This window comes from Geotrypetes seraphini, chromosome 3 (genome assembly GCF_902459505.1).
Source record: "Geotrypetes seraphini chromosome 3, aGeoSer1.1, whole genome shotgun sequence".
In the NCBI taxonomy this organism is placed as follows: Eukaryota; Metazoa; Chordata; class Amphibia; order Gymnophiona; family Dermophiidae; genus Geotrypetes; species Geotrypetes seraphini.
In genome coordinates, this window is record NC_047086.1 from 362,162,533 (window position 1) to 362,178,597 (window position 16,065).

At 43.0% G+C, this 16,065-nt stretch overlaps 1 protein-coding gene across 1 annotated transcript in view; it reads right to left on the minus strand.

Moving 5' to 3' along the window:
* THBS2 (thrombospondin 2) overlaps positions 1–16,065 on the minus strand; it is a 285,177-nt gene that overhangs the window by 16,439 nt on the left and 252,673 nt on the right. Inside the window, exon 21 of the mRNA XM_033937149.1 lies at positions 12,813–12,910. Within this exon, the coding sequence (XP_033793040.1) occupies positions 12,813–12,910 (98 nt within the window). The remainder of the gene's footprint in view (positions 1–12,812; positions 12,911–16,065) is intronic.

The window sequence follows — 16,065 nt, forward strand, 5'->3', positions numbered from 1 at the left end:
TGCAAGAAGAAATTTTTTCACTGGTTGAATAAGAAAATATCTGACTTTGTGTGGAATAACAAAAAACCTCGTATTGCTCTCGACAAACTGAAAGCCTCTAAAATTAATGGGGGTCTGAATGTACCTGATTTTAATTTTTATTATATCGCATCATTGGCCAAATATGGAGCCTACTGGATTACTAACACTAGTACCCAAGATTCACCAACCTGGTTTGACCTGGAACGATTTTTATGTGCACCACTACATGTTTCATGCTTGTTGACAGTGCCAGTACCCAAACTCTTGAGAAAATACTCCTTATTGAGTGCAACGCAGCATGCCCTTCATATACTAGACACAATCGCAGAGATTTCAATTAAAGACAGTCCACTCTTGTCCATTTGGAACAACCCCAAAATCCAAATCAATAGTAAATCTCTTTCATGGAAGAGGTGGCAGCGGGCTGGTTTGTGGTCTCTCCATCAGATAACCACTCTCACTTCGTTTGTTCCCTTTGACACAATTTGCTCTACTTACTCGTTGTCTCCTTCTGCTTACTCACAGTGGCTTTCTCTTACTGAGATGTTATCTTCTATGTCTATACGTTTTGATTATATGACATCCACTCACACTTTGTATCACTGGTCCACATTGGCTATATCAAAAGGTAAAGCGATATCTCTCTTTTATAGTATTCTAAGAGATCACTCTTTTACATTTTCCTCTCATTCCATGAAACATTGGGAACCTATGCTGACAACCTCACTTTCTGATGTTGACTGGGAACTCTTTTGGTCCTCGACAAACCGACCTCTTTTATCATCCAGAGTCTCACAATCAATGTTCTTCATTATGTGGAATGCGGTATGGACACCTTTTCGGATGTGGAAAGCTAACCTAAAACAAGACTCTATATGTTGGAACTGTATGAAAGAAGTTGGGACTCTTGATCACATGCTTTTCCATTGTGCTCAAGTTCGTTCCTTTTGGACGTGCATTTGGGACACCATAAAGTCTATTACCAATTGTTCAGAAGAAATTTCCTTTGACACTATAATTCTCCGATCTCAACACCCTTGTTTTACACAGTCTAACTGTCCTCCTAAACTCATTGATGCAATGTTTGTGACTGCCCTTATGCACATCTTGAAAAATTGGAAGTCCTCTTCATTACTAAACTATACCTTCTGGTGGAATTCTTTGAGCATGTATCATAAATTTGAATCATATGCTTATGAAAAGAAAAATATAATTCGACTTTCCAAAAATTTGATACAATGTAAATCACCCTGGAAATTCCTGGACTCATATGTTAAATCTATTTCATAGACACTCCTCTCTTCTTCTTCTTCTTCCTCTTCTTTTTCTTCCTTCAATTTCTCTTTCCTCTTATCTTTCCTTTTACTAATTTTTCATGAACAGTCCTAGTACTTTAGATCTTTTAAAACGATTCAATTCTACATTGCACAATGTAACTGAATATTAGTTATACTAAATGTTTTGTTTTATATTTTGATACCATGTACTTGAACTGTTTCCTATATTTTTTCAAAAAATCAATAAAAAATATTGAACTAAAAAAAAAAAAAAAAAAAGGTGAAGCTAACAGGTGATTAACCCAAATATTTGTACATTCCTAGTGGAAATCATACTGGAACCAGGCAGAGAAGACTGGCAGATATTATTCTATGTAGTTAAAACAATTTGAAGAAAAGATAGTCATTGGGAGCTTCTGGTTTTAATCCCTATTATGGGCTATCAAGCAGTCTAACAGAGATATCTTTTGGAAAATGAAATCCTAATAAAACTTTCTGTTATAAAGTAAAGTCTTAAACTGCATGGAAATTTTGACTATCATAAATGGAATGTGCTGACTCCACCTGAAAAATGTACAGTCTGTGCTCCTGTCACGAGAGAGGTTTATTTACAGTGAAATTTATTTCTATGGAACATCTCAACTTGGAACAGTGTCTCCAAGTGGATTTATTTTATGCCATAATATGACAGAAATGACCCTCTCTCATACATCAAGGTATGTTGGGTATTATTTCAGTATATCAAAATTTGCTATTGGTGATCGTCTTAATACTTTTAAGGAGCCACAGAGAGCTTCCTTCTGGAGTTCATAACTTGTTAACGTATGAAGGCAACATATCATGTACACTTGGAATTTCTTTTTAAATCAAACAAGTGGTACCAAATATAACTGGGATAATTTCTATATCTTGTTTATTAGCATGTGAAATATGTAAATGAGCATCTGATTCCTGATTGCAAACATCAATATCTCTAGAGTTCCCTTGGTGCAGGGGCCCCAGCCCTTTGACTTCTTTGATTGAAGCATCATAATACAGTCAGCCAAAAGGTTTAGAGGCCCCAGTCAAGAGCTCAGCACACATACACAAAAATATTCCTTTAGCTGGGCTCTACCCACCCAGCAAAACCCCAAATTTGAGTCCTACCCTGCCCAGTTTTGGAGGGCTCGCCATAAATTCTAAGGAGGCTATGGTGAAATATACATTTGGCACCCTTTATGAGATGTTCACCGCAGTGCCCTCTAAGGTGCCCCACTGCTCTGTGAGTGAGGCCAGTCCATTATAATACTGGCTCGTCCCATATCCAAATGGTCTGGATTTGGAGAGTGTGGCACAGTAGTTAAAGCTACAGCTTTAGCACCCTGAGGTTGTGGGTTCAAACTGATGTTTCAAGTTTATTAGGTTTTTATATACCGCCTAGCAAGGTTATCTAAGCGGTATTACAATCAGGTACTCAAGATTTTCCCTATCTGTCCTGGTGGGCTCACAATCTATCTAACATACCTGGGGCTATGGAGGACTGAGTGACTTACCCAGGGTCACAAGGAGCAGCACAGGGTTTGAACCCGCAACCCCAGGGTGGTGAGGCTTTAGCTCCAACCACTGCTCCACACACCCTGGGCAAGTCATGTAAGCCCCCTATAGGCCCAGGAACATTAGATAGATTGTGAGCCCTCTGGGATAGACAGGGAAAAATGCTTGAGTACCTGAATAAATTCATGTAAACTGTTCTGAGCTACCCTGGAAGAACGGTATAGAAAACTAAATAAATAATGAGCTCCTTGTAATGCATTTGCACAGGGTTCTCAGTGGCTGCTACAAGGATTATTAGCAGCCACAGAGAAGTCTTTTGTGCATCAGGAGGAAAGCTTTCTGTGCTAGTAAGACTGCTTTAATGAGTAGGGTTACCAGATTTTCTGTTTGGAAAATCTGGACCCCCTAGACCTTCCCCCAGGCCCGCACAGTTCCACCCATCTCTGCCCCAGTCCCATCCTAACTCCGCCCCAGTCCCACTCCCTGCTGCCTGCTCTCGTCAGGCAGAAGGGCATCCACGCATGTGCAGATGCGACACTATGAACATAAGAACATAAGAATTGCCGCTGCTGGGTCAGACTGGTGGTCCATCGTTCCCAGCAATCCACTCATGTGGCGGCCCTCTGGTCAAAGACCAGCGCCCTAACTGAGACTAGCCCTACCTGTGTACGGTCTTTTTTTAAAATATCTTTATTAGCAATTGCAAAAGGAACATATGTTCTGGTTCAGCAGGAACTTGTCTTACTTTGTCTTGAATCCCTGGAGGGTGTTCTTCCCTATGACAGACTCTGGAAGAGCGTTCCGATTTTCTACTTAGAGGAGATATGATAGAGACTTACAAGATCATGAAGGGCATGGAGAAAGTGGAGAGGGACAGATTCTTCAAACGTTCAAAAACTACAAGAATGAGAGGGCATTCGGAAAAATTAAGAGGGGACAGATTCTGAACCAATGCTAGGAAGTTCTTCTTCACCCAAAGGGTGGTGGACACCTGGAATGCGCTTCCAGAGGGTGTGATAGGACAGAGTACGGTTTTGGGGTTCAAGGAGGGATAGATAATTTCCTGAAAGAAAAGGGGATAGAAGGGTATAGATAGAGGATTACAATACAGGTCCTGGACCTGATGGGCCGCCGCATGAGCGGACTGTTGGGCGTGAATGACCTCTGTTCTGACCCAGCAGAGGCACTACTTATGTTCTTATGTTCTACTACTCTCTGGGTGAAAAAGAACTCTCTTATGTTCATACGGAATCTATCCCCTTTCAATTTTAGAGAGTGCCCTCTCGTTCTCCCTACCTTGGAGAGGGTGAACAACCTGTCCTTATCTACCAAGTCTATTCCTTTCAGTACCTTGAATGTTTAGATCATGTCCCCTCTCAATCTCCTCTGTTCGAGAGAGAAGAGGCCCAGTTTCTCTAATCTTTCGCTGTACGACAACTCCTCCAATCCCTTAACTATCTTAGTCGCTCTTCTCTGGACCCTTTCGAGTAGTACTCTGTCCTTCTTCATGTACGGCGACCAGTGCTGGACGCAGTACTCCAGGTGAGGGCGCACCATAGTCCGGTACGTCATGATAACCTTTTCCGATCTGTTCGTGATCCCCTTCTTTATCATTTCTAGCATTCTGTTCGCCATTTTCGCTACCGCCGCACATTGGGTAGCAAAATGAACACATTTGTAGGTCAGCAATAGGAGGTTAAACTGTATGAAAAGGCGGATAGGGAGACATGAGTGTAGCGAGGTTGGTGGAAGATGAGTCGTGCAGCCGAATTTTGCACAGATTGTAGCCCCCCCTACAATCTGTGCAAAACTTGGCTGCACGACCAATTAGAAGTAGATTGCAGTAGTCTAAGTGTGAGGTTACGAGAGTGTGGTCTCTGTGCAGCTAGCAATGGCCTCCTCCCCCGGTAGTGAGAATGTGTTGTGTCTTGGATCATCTGTTCAGGGAGGTATGCTGTTTAACTGTGAATGTTGGCTATTGTACGTGCATACCTATGTGAAGTATGACTCCCCATGCAGATGCCCTGTGGAGCTGGGAATGGACTCTCTGTGGTCACAGGAACGCTTTGGATCTTGGATCACCTGCTCTGTGTAATACTGAATATTTTTATATTTCTTATGACTGTTTATGTCTACTTGGCCATTTGTGCTTCTCTGTTTACTTAATGCAAGTAAATAAATTTTTCCTACTGATTCTCACCACAAAGACTATCCGAATACAATAAATTTTGGGACAGGCACTTGGGATCTCTTGGGGAGAGGAGGAGATGGATAGTGGATGCTGCGGAGACTGGATGGGCCATTTGGCCTTTATCTGTCGTCATGTTTCTATAACTATAAAGCTCTATGACATCACAATGAAGGTGTAAAGAGCCTTAGCCAATAGGAAGAGGAGATAGTGGATGCTGAGGATGGGCCCACTGGATGGGCCATTTGACCTTTATCTGCCGTCATATTTCTATGAGGTCCTCAAATTCCACTACTACTCCTTATGATTTTAGGCGTCACTTAACTCTCCATTGCTTCAGTGACAAATTTAAACTGAAAGCTATCTGGGGACAGGAAAATATCTGCTGACCAGAATGTAACTTATCTTGAGCTACTATTATAAAAGACATGAGCGAAATCCAAATCGCCTTCCTTCCTTTTAGTCTGCTTTGTACAGAGTAAATCTAATTCATTGATAGTTGGATATAAACAAATAGCTGGCTCATGGAATTTTATCCAACCCAACGCTATTCTCACATTACCCTTCTTCTCAAGTCGCTTCATTGGCTGCCCGTCCATTTCCGAATACAATTTAAACTCCTCTTGCTGACTTACAAGTGCATTCGCTCTGAAGCCCCCCATTATCTCTCTTCACTTATCTCCCCCTATGCTCCTTCCCGTGATCTCCGTTCATCGGGCAAGCCCCTCTTATCTATACCCTTCTCTTCCACTGCCAACTCCAGATGTTGTCCCTTCTTTCTTGCAACACCCTATGCCTGGAACAGGCTGCCTGAATCAATACGTCGTGCTCCCTCCCTAGCAGTATTCAAATCCAAGCTACAAGCCCACTTTTTTGAATCTGTTTTCAACTCTTAACTCCCACTCACTGCTGTCAACCCATTGTATTATTTCCTCTACCATAATCTCCCCAACCCTGAAATGTCCTGTCTAAATTAGATTGTAAGCTCTTCTGAGCAGGGACCGTCTATTGTATGTTAAAATGTACAGCGCTGCGTAGAAATAATAAATAGTAGTAGTAGTAGTAGTAGTTGTGTATGGCTGTATCTCTGCTGTATATTCTGTGTATGCTCGGCATGTGTTGTGTGAAACTCTAGTCTAGTGTGTGGAAGTTTGTAGGAGGATAGTTGTAAAGGAAATTTGCAAGGTGTGGTGGTGCAGTTGAATGAAGGTCATTTGGGGAAGTAGGATCAGTATGAGAAATGGTGGGAAAGTTGCAGGTTTGATTTGGGGAGATTCTCCTGCCTGTTTAAATCACTTTGATCAACCAGAACTTTTATTTATTTTTTTTAAATTGCAAATTCAACATAATAACCAAGCTCATAGCACTTGGTCAAAAAATAGCATGGCTATTATTCAATAGAAAGGAGAAAATAATTATAAGAAAGAACACAGCTTAAATGCAGTGGCGTAGTGAGGGTAGGAGGCTCCCAGAGCGGTGGTGCCCCTTCACGCTCTCCTCTCTACCCCCCTCCCCACTCCTTCTGTGCTCCCATGCCACATTCACGCTTTCTCTTCCCACCCCTGTACCTCTTTAAATCTTCACCTGCTGCTCAAGATGGCCCCGTGACCTAGAAGTGATTTCAGAGGGAGCCAGGCCTGCGTGAACAGCAGGCAAGAGTGGTTGTTCGCTCTGGCAAAGATTTTAAATAGGTACCAGGGAGGGGGGAGGGTGCAGGGAAGGGAGGGCGAAAGCGTAGTGGGTAGAGAGGTGCTGGCACTCCCATTAAAATGGTACCTGGGGCGGTCCACCCCTGTCTCCCTTACTACACCCTGCTTAAGTGCCATATCATCAATGATAACGGGGACGGAGCCCAAAATGATTTTCAAAGGCACTATTTATTTAATTCGGTTTCTATGCTGTCCTCCCCACAGAGCTCAGAATGGGTTATAAGTTAACATACATAATATACAGTTTAGAGGTTAAATTTGTCATAGTTACAGTGCAAGATTTTTTTTTCCCTCCAATAAAATAACTTATCTATCCTGGTGACTTTTCGGCTGGAGGAGAAGACCAAAATACCAACTTCACCCAGCCCTGCTAGAACAGAAATCTTTCCTAAACCTAAACAATTTTTCAACATTTCTGTCTTTGGTGTTCTATCATCTGTTTCTGTTTATTCTTGGTCTTCTCTTAAGTTTCCTTTCTGTCTTTGTTCCTTCTTTTTTTTATGAATTCTTTACCAGTCTTCCCCTCATTTTTTTTATTTCTCTTTCCTCCATGTGTTTGTCGCTCCATAGCCTGTCTCTCTCTCTTCTCGTCTCATCCTCTCATGCCAATTCTCACTCTTTTCTTAGCTTCCTGTATTTTCTCTCCATCATGACCTCTCTTCTCACCTTTCTCTCAGCCTCTCTTTTCCCAATCCCACACAGCACATAGACAGGGGCAATTAGATAACTGGGCCCCTCAGTTAGATGCCCTGAAACCCCATGGTGAGAGACAATTCTATAATGCCATCTGGGTACGAAGGTACCTTTATGGAATATTTGCATAACCTGGCAGCAGCACACCTGTAGCTTACATATCAGTAGTTGCAGTAGCCCCAGACCTGGCATAACTGCGAGTTCTTAAATGCAATTAGACCATGGAGGAAAAGTCCATAGTCTGTTATTGAGAAAGACATGGGGGAAGCCACTGCTTGCCCTGGATCGGTAGCATGGAATCTTGCTACTCTTTGGGTTTTGGCCAGGTACTAGAGACCTTGATTGGCCACCGTGAGAACAGGCTACTGGGCTTGATGGACCATTGGTCTGACCCAGTAAGGCTATTCTTATATTCTTAACTTATAATACTGATACTCTATAAGTTATGTGCATAGGTGAGAGCCCCCCCCCCCTGCAATTGCACGCTATGGGAGCAATTCTATAACTGGGTGCCTCTTGTTAGGCGCCCTCATACCCAAATGAGAATTGCCTTTTCTATAATGGCATTTATGCACCCAGATTTCATTATAGGATACAAACGTAACCCACTATGAACACACTGAACATTTGCCTGTAACTGTTGGCGCCTTCATCGTATAGACTAAGATTACAACATCGGTTATCTTTATGCATATCTGTACCCTATTATGTCTTTTCCTGCCCTGCTCTGGTTTTATTTTTTTTGTTTCCCTCCTGCCTCCTGTGACGTCTTCCCCTCTATCTTAAAAGAGTTAGTGTTATCCTCCCGTGTAAGTACATTTTTTTTTCCTTTTAAACTACATTTTAATGTAAACCGCTTAGGTTATTATAAGTGGTATATCAAGCACCAATAAACTTGATTTAAAGCAGTGGTTTCAAACTCGCGGCCCACCAGGTACTATTTTGAGGCCCTCGGTATGTTTATTATAATCACAAAAGTAAAATAAAACAGTTTCTTGATCCTATGTCTCTGTAGCTGTAAATTACAATATTATTTTTAAGACTTAGCCAAAAGAAAATATTTATAAACTATAAAGAGTTTTAGTTCATGCAAAATTGTCATTTCTTTAATAAAACATTAACTATTTTTTCTGAGGCCCTCCAAGAACCTACAAATCCAAAATGTGGCCCTGCAAAGGGTTTGAGTTTGAGACCACTGATATAAAGGAAATGGAACTGTGGAGCTGGGAAAGGCTTGGGTGGGCCAGGAGAAGGAGCAAAAGGCAAAGAGGAGATGGATTAGGAAGTAGAGAATGATAAGGTGGCTGTTACCCGCGGCTAGCCACGGGTAACCCGCCAAAACGGTGACCAAATAAAAAGCTCACCGCGAGTTCGGGGACAAGGCCATTCACCGCCCTGTGGAGCTGTGAATGGTAGCATGGGGCGGTGAACAAGTAGTGAACGCGCGGTGAACGAGCGTTCGATCCGGCAGCCCACTCTATCCCGACGGCCGTCCATGCATCTCCCTCCCTCCTTTTCCCTTACTTTTTCTTCTTGAAACTGGCGATTTCTATAAGGCTACGAGCTGTATTACAGCTTGAAGTCGCGTCACCTTGCCTGCTGGAAAAAGTCTCCTCTGACGCAACTTCCTGTTTCCGGTTGCATCGGAGGAGACTTTTCAAGCAGGCAACCCGACGTGACTTCAAGGCTCTGGCTGTAATACAGCTCGTAGCTTTATAGAAATCGCCAGTTTCAAGAAGAAAAGGTAAGGGAAAAGGAGGGAGGGAGGGAAATGCACGGCTGTCTGGTGGGAGGGAGCTGCTGGACCGCGTGAAGGGTGCTGGGGGTGGAGGGATGGAGAGGAGAAGATGCTGAAGACGGGGTCGGGGCCGGGGCAGTGAAAGAGACAGCGGGGGACTGTGATGTGGCGGTGAAGGGGACGGCAGAGGCGGGGATGGGGCGGTGAAAGGACCAGCAGGGACGGGGCGGTGCAGAGGATGGTGGTCCGGGGACGGGACAGTGACGGGGACAGAATTTTTCCCCGTGTCATTCTCTGTTAGGAAGTACAGTAACTGTTCTCTGCTATGCTCCTGGCTCACAATTTACCCTCTTTTCCCCTGCAGGCTGCTTGGAAGGCAGGGGCTAGAGCAAAATGGCCCTGCTTCTCTGGAGTCTGAAAAAAAAGTGGCGGAACTGCATTCAAAGGGTTACCAGAAGTCCGTATTTACCCGGACATGTCCTCTTTTTAGACGACTGTCCGGGTGTCTGGATGTCCAGGTTTTTGGCTCGGGGCTGTGTATGGGAGGGCCTCCAAGCACGCGCGGATGTGACTCAACATCATACGCATGCACGCATGAGTGTGACATCGTTGCATCACATCCGCGCCCAGACACAGTCACGAGCTTAAGGGGTTTGTGTGGGTGCGGGGGTGGGGCTGGGGAGGAACAGAGTGGGGCTGGGGGGCGGGGCCATGTGTTCGGTTTTTACTTTGTGAAGTCTGGTAATCCTATGCATTCCATGCCGTTCCCCCACAAATTAAGCTCCGGGATGCTTATAACTCTGTCTATATGCCCTCCCTTGTATTAGCACGCCATACAACTTACTGTATATACTTGAAAATAAACTAACCCAAATATAAACTGAGGTAACCTTTCCTCCCCCCCCAATAAAATGGAGAAAAAAGGTTGGCTCGAATATAAACTGAAGTTAGAAAGTTGGCTTATTATGATGTAGCTGCCAGTTCCAATTAAGACTAGACATCCTTCCATAAGTTTTAACACATTTATTAACTGTTTAGGTCAATCTCACCCTTGCTTTTAGATCTAGAAAACCATGTATACTTAGACAAGGGATGTCTTGACTATCTGGACAAGGGATGTCTTTGACTATCAGTAGCAAAACTGGGGAAACTGAGCCAGGCTGGTGGTAGAAGACATGAGTTAGATTCCTGAGGCTCAACTCGGGATACATATAGAGATCTGTTGCCTGTGGCACCTGGCCAAGGACTGTTCCTTTGATGGCTGGACTAAGTTTAAGTAAGATAATAAAAATAGAGGAAATTCTTTGGGTAGTTGGGAATGAAGGCGTTAGGGGCCTTAGCCCAGTAGCTGCCACTTCCAATTAAACCACCAACCAGTGAAAACCTGCCGGTAGCTGAAGTGGTGAAGTTCCCACCAAGGAATGTAAGACCCCAGAAATCACCCCCTCTCCTCTGCATTTATACCACTGTCTCTTGGCAAATCTTCATACTTGTGGCCAGATGTACTAACTGAAGGGTTTCCTATTATTTGGAGTCCATGAACTCCCGAGGTTATCAGTTGCAACATCTCTCCTCACACACCAGCACATGTCCTAACGCCGAAATCTCTCCAGACATGTCTTCCAAGCTCAGAGCCTATGTGACAAAAATGGATCATCACATAAATCACTCAATTCTCTTTTAAACCAATTCAAACCGTATTATAAAGGTAGATTTTGTGTAGGAGAGGAGTAGGGGTTAACATACAATACACAACCACTACCTTTTAACTGGTCTGCGACCACCTGGACACTCTCCCCTAATTGACTGGCATTGCATTTACTAGCACTGAACGAGCTACCAGCGATCCTCTGTGTAGTTCTGGTGCGGGGCCTTGAGCATCTGTGAATGTTCAATGCCTGCCGGATCCCATTGACTGATCTAGGCGCCTAAATTACACCCCTCCCCCCCTTTTACTATGTCACGGTTTCTACCGCGGTCCAGAATGCTAAATGCTCCGACGCAGCTCTGATGCTACGGTGCTCAAGTGGCGGGAAAGAGTGGGGAGTGCACGGTGCAGCAATGCCGGGTGCCATCGCCCCTTGGCGCCAGCCTCCCTTGTTACGCCACTGCCTGGGGCAACGGAGGGTTAAGTGATTTGCCCAGAGTCACAAGGAGCTACAGTGAGAATTTAATCCAGTTCCCCGGGTTCTTAGCCACTGTACTAACCATTATGCTACTCCTCTACGCATGCACAGTTAGGGTAAGGAAAGGCAAGGCTCTGTACTATTCAGCCAATATACATGCAGTCCTGGTAGCTAGTGGTCAGCAATGCATTGCATATAAACTAGCACTGAGTAGATACATTTTTGCACAATTCTGTGGCCTGTTTTTAATAAGAGCAAAGAAATTGACCCTGAAGAATCCACAGAAAAAAAAAGTCCAAGAGAAACCAAAGAAACGCTGTGGAGAGACGATGTTCCTAATGTTGGCTTTATTTAAAAAAACAACAACATAGCAATCCACATAAAAACCTTAAGGACCTAGTCCGCTGGGAGCGCTGGACCCAACACGGTCCATCTTTCGACGAGGACGTCTTCGTCAGGGGTCCCTGCTAGTTCTAGGGTGGAAGATTCGTGGAAAAGTGTGAGACGCGCTTCAATGGCCAAATCATCTCTCCACAGTGTTTGGTTTCGCCAGTTTTTAATAACATGCATTAACCACTGTCGATGAATAGTGACCCTCCCCCTTTATTTTTATTTTGCATTTGGAATTAAGAGTAGGATTTAAAGTAGAGTTAGGTGACTTTAATGATCAACGAAGTTGTACATTTCTTATGCTACACCGTCCCTCGTTTAGAAGTGTGAAATTGAAAAGCTTTTATGAGAAGTCTGTTATATTTCAAATAGCGAAACTTTGGAATATGCTCCCAGTAGAAGTTAGATCATGTTCTTCTTATATTCATTTTTCTAAACTGCTGAAATTGTATTGGTTCTCAAAATTTTTGTTATGAAATTGCAGTAATTTCTTTGAGTCATAATTTTTATTGTTGTAGATCTGGACTGATTGTGAGCCTGCCGGGACAGACAGGGAAAAATGCTTGAGTACCTGAATAAGTTCATGTAAACAGTTCTGAGGTCTCCTGGGAGAATGGTATAGAAAATTAAATGAATGAATGAATAAATATATGATGTCCTTTTTTTTTTTGTTCAATCTGTTTATTCACTGTTAAGACCCAACACGTACGTGTTTCGGCTGTAAGGCCTGCCTCAGGGGTCTTGTTTCCAATGGAGTACAGTTTATCGCATATGTCTCATCTAAAAAGATGGTAATTAAGACACTATTAGAAGCCCGATCACTATACAGGCAACAATCTCACGCATCCACTTTCACTTTCAGATAAGAGACATATGCAATAAATTGTACTCCATTGGAAACAAGACCCCTGAGGCAGGCCTTACGGCTGAAACACGGTACCTGTCGGATCTTAACAGTGAATAAACAGATTGAGCATCACAGGTCATCTCTTTTGTCTTCTTTTGTTCTACCTTGTTCTACCTTTATTCGTGTGTCCTTTTTTGTTGTCTTATCTACATTTAGGGATCAAGCAGGCTATAAGTACCCATTAACATCACCATTTGAAAGTGCCAGACATGTTTTAAGAAATCTCTTACCTAATGAAACCTGTCTTTGGCCTGTGAGTTAACTGCCATCTGTAGGCAGTGTAATCCTTCCATCCAATATTTTTGGGGTCATGCCACAATGTGCGCACCTAGATGCAGAAAGAAGAAAACAATAATTCTAAAATTCTGTATTATATAGATCACCTACAAGCTGTGATTTTCATTACAGCACCAACACCATCACCTGCTTACTTATGCAACTTAGAATAATTAAATAAGTTTATGGAAATAATTAATTTAATAATTACAAAATAAAAGAACTTAGTACAGCTGGGACTAAATACAATTACATGATCCCTGAGACCACAGCATCAACAAGACTGTTCATTGTTGTGACTTGATAGCTGGGTACTATTTTTCTCCTAATCCCTATACTTATGGTATTTATTTCCTTATACCTGATTGCTGAATATGGTATCTGACATGGTTAGGCTGTACCTCTCACCTATTATTTGCTTCTCAGCCCCTTACTTTATTGGGCCAGATAGCATTAAATACAGCAGTTTTTCCTTTTGTGCCAGGAACATGCTGATAGTGAGTTCAGTGCTTGCTACATGTTATTGGTGTCCCGTCCTCTTTTTTGTACGCTTAAGAATGCAACCAGTCTTGGTGACTTACTTGATTGTAGTAATCTTACTTTTTCTCAGTTTTTAATAATCTAGGCACTATCTGAACTCCCACAGCCTATACCAGTGGTCTCAAACTCGCGGCTCAGGGGCCACATGCGGCCCACCAGGTACTATTTTGAGGCCCTTGGTATGTTTATCATAATCACAAAAGTAAAATAAAACAGTTTCTTGATCATAAGTCTCTTTAGCTATAAATTACAATATTATTTTTAAGACTTAGCCAAAAGAAAGATTTATAAACTATAAAGAGTTTTACCTCATGCAAAATTGTCATTTCTTTAATAAGACATTAACTATTTTTCTGAGGCCCTCCAAGTACCTACAAATCCAAAATTTGGCTCTGCCAAGGGTTTGAGTTTGAGACCACTGGCCTATACCAATGCCCAACCATTTCAGCTCTCTTTGTACAATGTGACTACTGCCACTGACTGTTTCTATTTTGTAAATGCTCCTAAGTTTATTGTTAATGTAGCCTATCCTGGCTTACCTCTTCTCCTATTTCCTTTGCTTATGCTCATATGTATATTTACCTACTGGCTGGTTTCTTTCGTGTGGGAGAATGGCTTTCTTTTAAGTACTTGTTAATGCTTCAGAAGAACCTTGTACTATTGGCAGGCTAACTGGTGCAAATGCCACAAAAAGTCCACCAAAGCGAAAACCCACAAGTGCAATGTAGACAAGGAAAACAGTGGGTAAGAACAAACAGCTTTTCACAAGAGCCAGCAAGGTGAAGTCAAAGATGTTTATTTCAGTCCACAAATACACAGTAATAAGTACCCGACAAAGTACTGTGTTTCGACGTATGCCTGCATCAGGGTCACTGTTTACTGGATGACACTGAGAAATAGCATCACTCTCATACAAAAAGAAAAAAATGATATTGATCCTTTTCCTGGGATTCATGTCTTTTTCCTTTTTTTATGAGAGTGATGCTATTTCTCAGCATCATCCAGTAGACAGTGACCCCTGATGCAGGCATATTAGCATGTCGAAACACAGTACTTTGTCGGGTACTTATTACTGTGTATTTGCGGACTGAATTAAACATCTTTGACTTCACCTGGCTGGCTTTTGTAGAAAACTGTTTATCCATACCCACTGTTTTCCTTGTCTACTAGGCTAATTGGTGTGGCACTATTTTATAGGCCTTTTGCTCTTCAAAGTCCTAATTGCTCCAGCCTTTACCCTACCACTTCCTTCTCTCCAGATTGTTGTTTGACTTATATTGGATATCCCAGGCTGAAGCAATCCATCTTCATAAACAACTGACTCATCTTTCATGAGCTTTAATGAAAATTATTAATATGACTTCTTCTCTTATTATGCTGTACCATGCAACCACAAATCAACAAAACAATCCAGAAATCATTTGCGGTCATGCGAAATTTAAGGCAAATCCGAAAATTCTTCGACAGAAAGCAATTTCAGCTCATGGTCCAATCCCTAGTCCTAGGACTTCTAGACTACTGCAGCATCCTCTATCTTCCCTGCCCTGCAGTCAGGACAGGATTAACCAATAGGCCAAGTAGGCACGTGCCTAGGGCCCGAAATGGTCAGGGGGACCCGATGAAGGAGGGCATCAACATTGTTTTTTCCAAATGGCGATGGGCTCCTCCAGCATCGATCAGCAACACGGGCCCCCCCCCACGAATCGGCAATGTGGGCCCCACCCTGATCGGCAATGCAGCCCCCCCATCGACGGAAAGTAAGACAAGCAAGCAACGCGGGTAAGAAAGGCAACAGGAACTGTAATTGTGCAAACGGTGCTGCTTGCCCAAAGCTTCCCTCTGACGCAGCTTCCTGTTTCCGCCTGGACGCATGGTGGGGCGGGGCAGGGGGCCCAGTGTACTTGTGTGCCTAGGGGCCCTAGACGAATGAATCCTGTCCTGCCTGCAGTCATGATAAAACAGCTACAAACAGTACAAAACACAGCTCTCAGACTGATCTATTTGCTGAATAAATACGACCATATCACTGCCAAATACCTCGACTCACACTGGCTCTCAAATACAAGCAAGAATTCTACTCAAATTTTGCTGTCTACTATTCAAAGCTATGAATGGAGACAGCCCAGCCTACTTGAACAACCGCGTTATCCGAACTACCACAACCAGGCAAAGGAGAACCCAGACACCATTCATTCACCCCCCCAATCAGAGGCATCAAACACATAAAAAAAATAAAAGTACAGCGGCTTACTGGCCACATAGGCAGCAAAACTAGACCACCAACTCTCCAATCTACTGATCACGACACCAGACTACAAAACTTTCAGAAGAGAAAAACTTTGCTATTCAAGAAATCCATCAAGACAAACTAACACCGCATTTCAAGAATTTCAATCTTCCCCAGATCCTACAACCTTCTAACTAAATTATCTATCTTGTAATGACCCCGATACAATGTCCAGATCTTCCCCGAAGTAACCCGCTCTACTTTGCAACTCTCCCGGAAATGCCCAGATGACCTCATGTGTAATCCGCCTTGAACCGTAAGGTAATGGTGGAATAAAAATCACTAGTGTAATGCAATTGTAGCTTTAACTCAGAAAACTCAGTCTGAGAAAGACAGTTATTCAAAAACACTTAGGGCTCCTTTTACTAAGCTGCAATGGC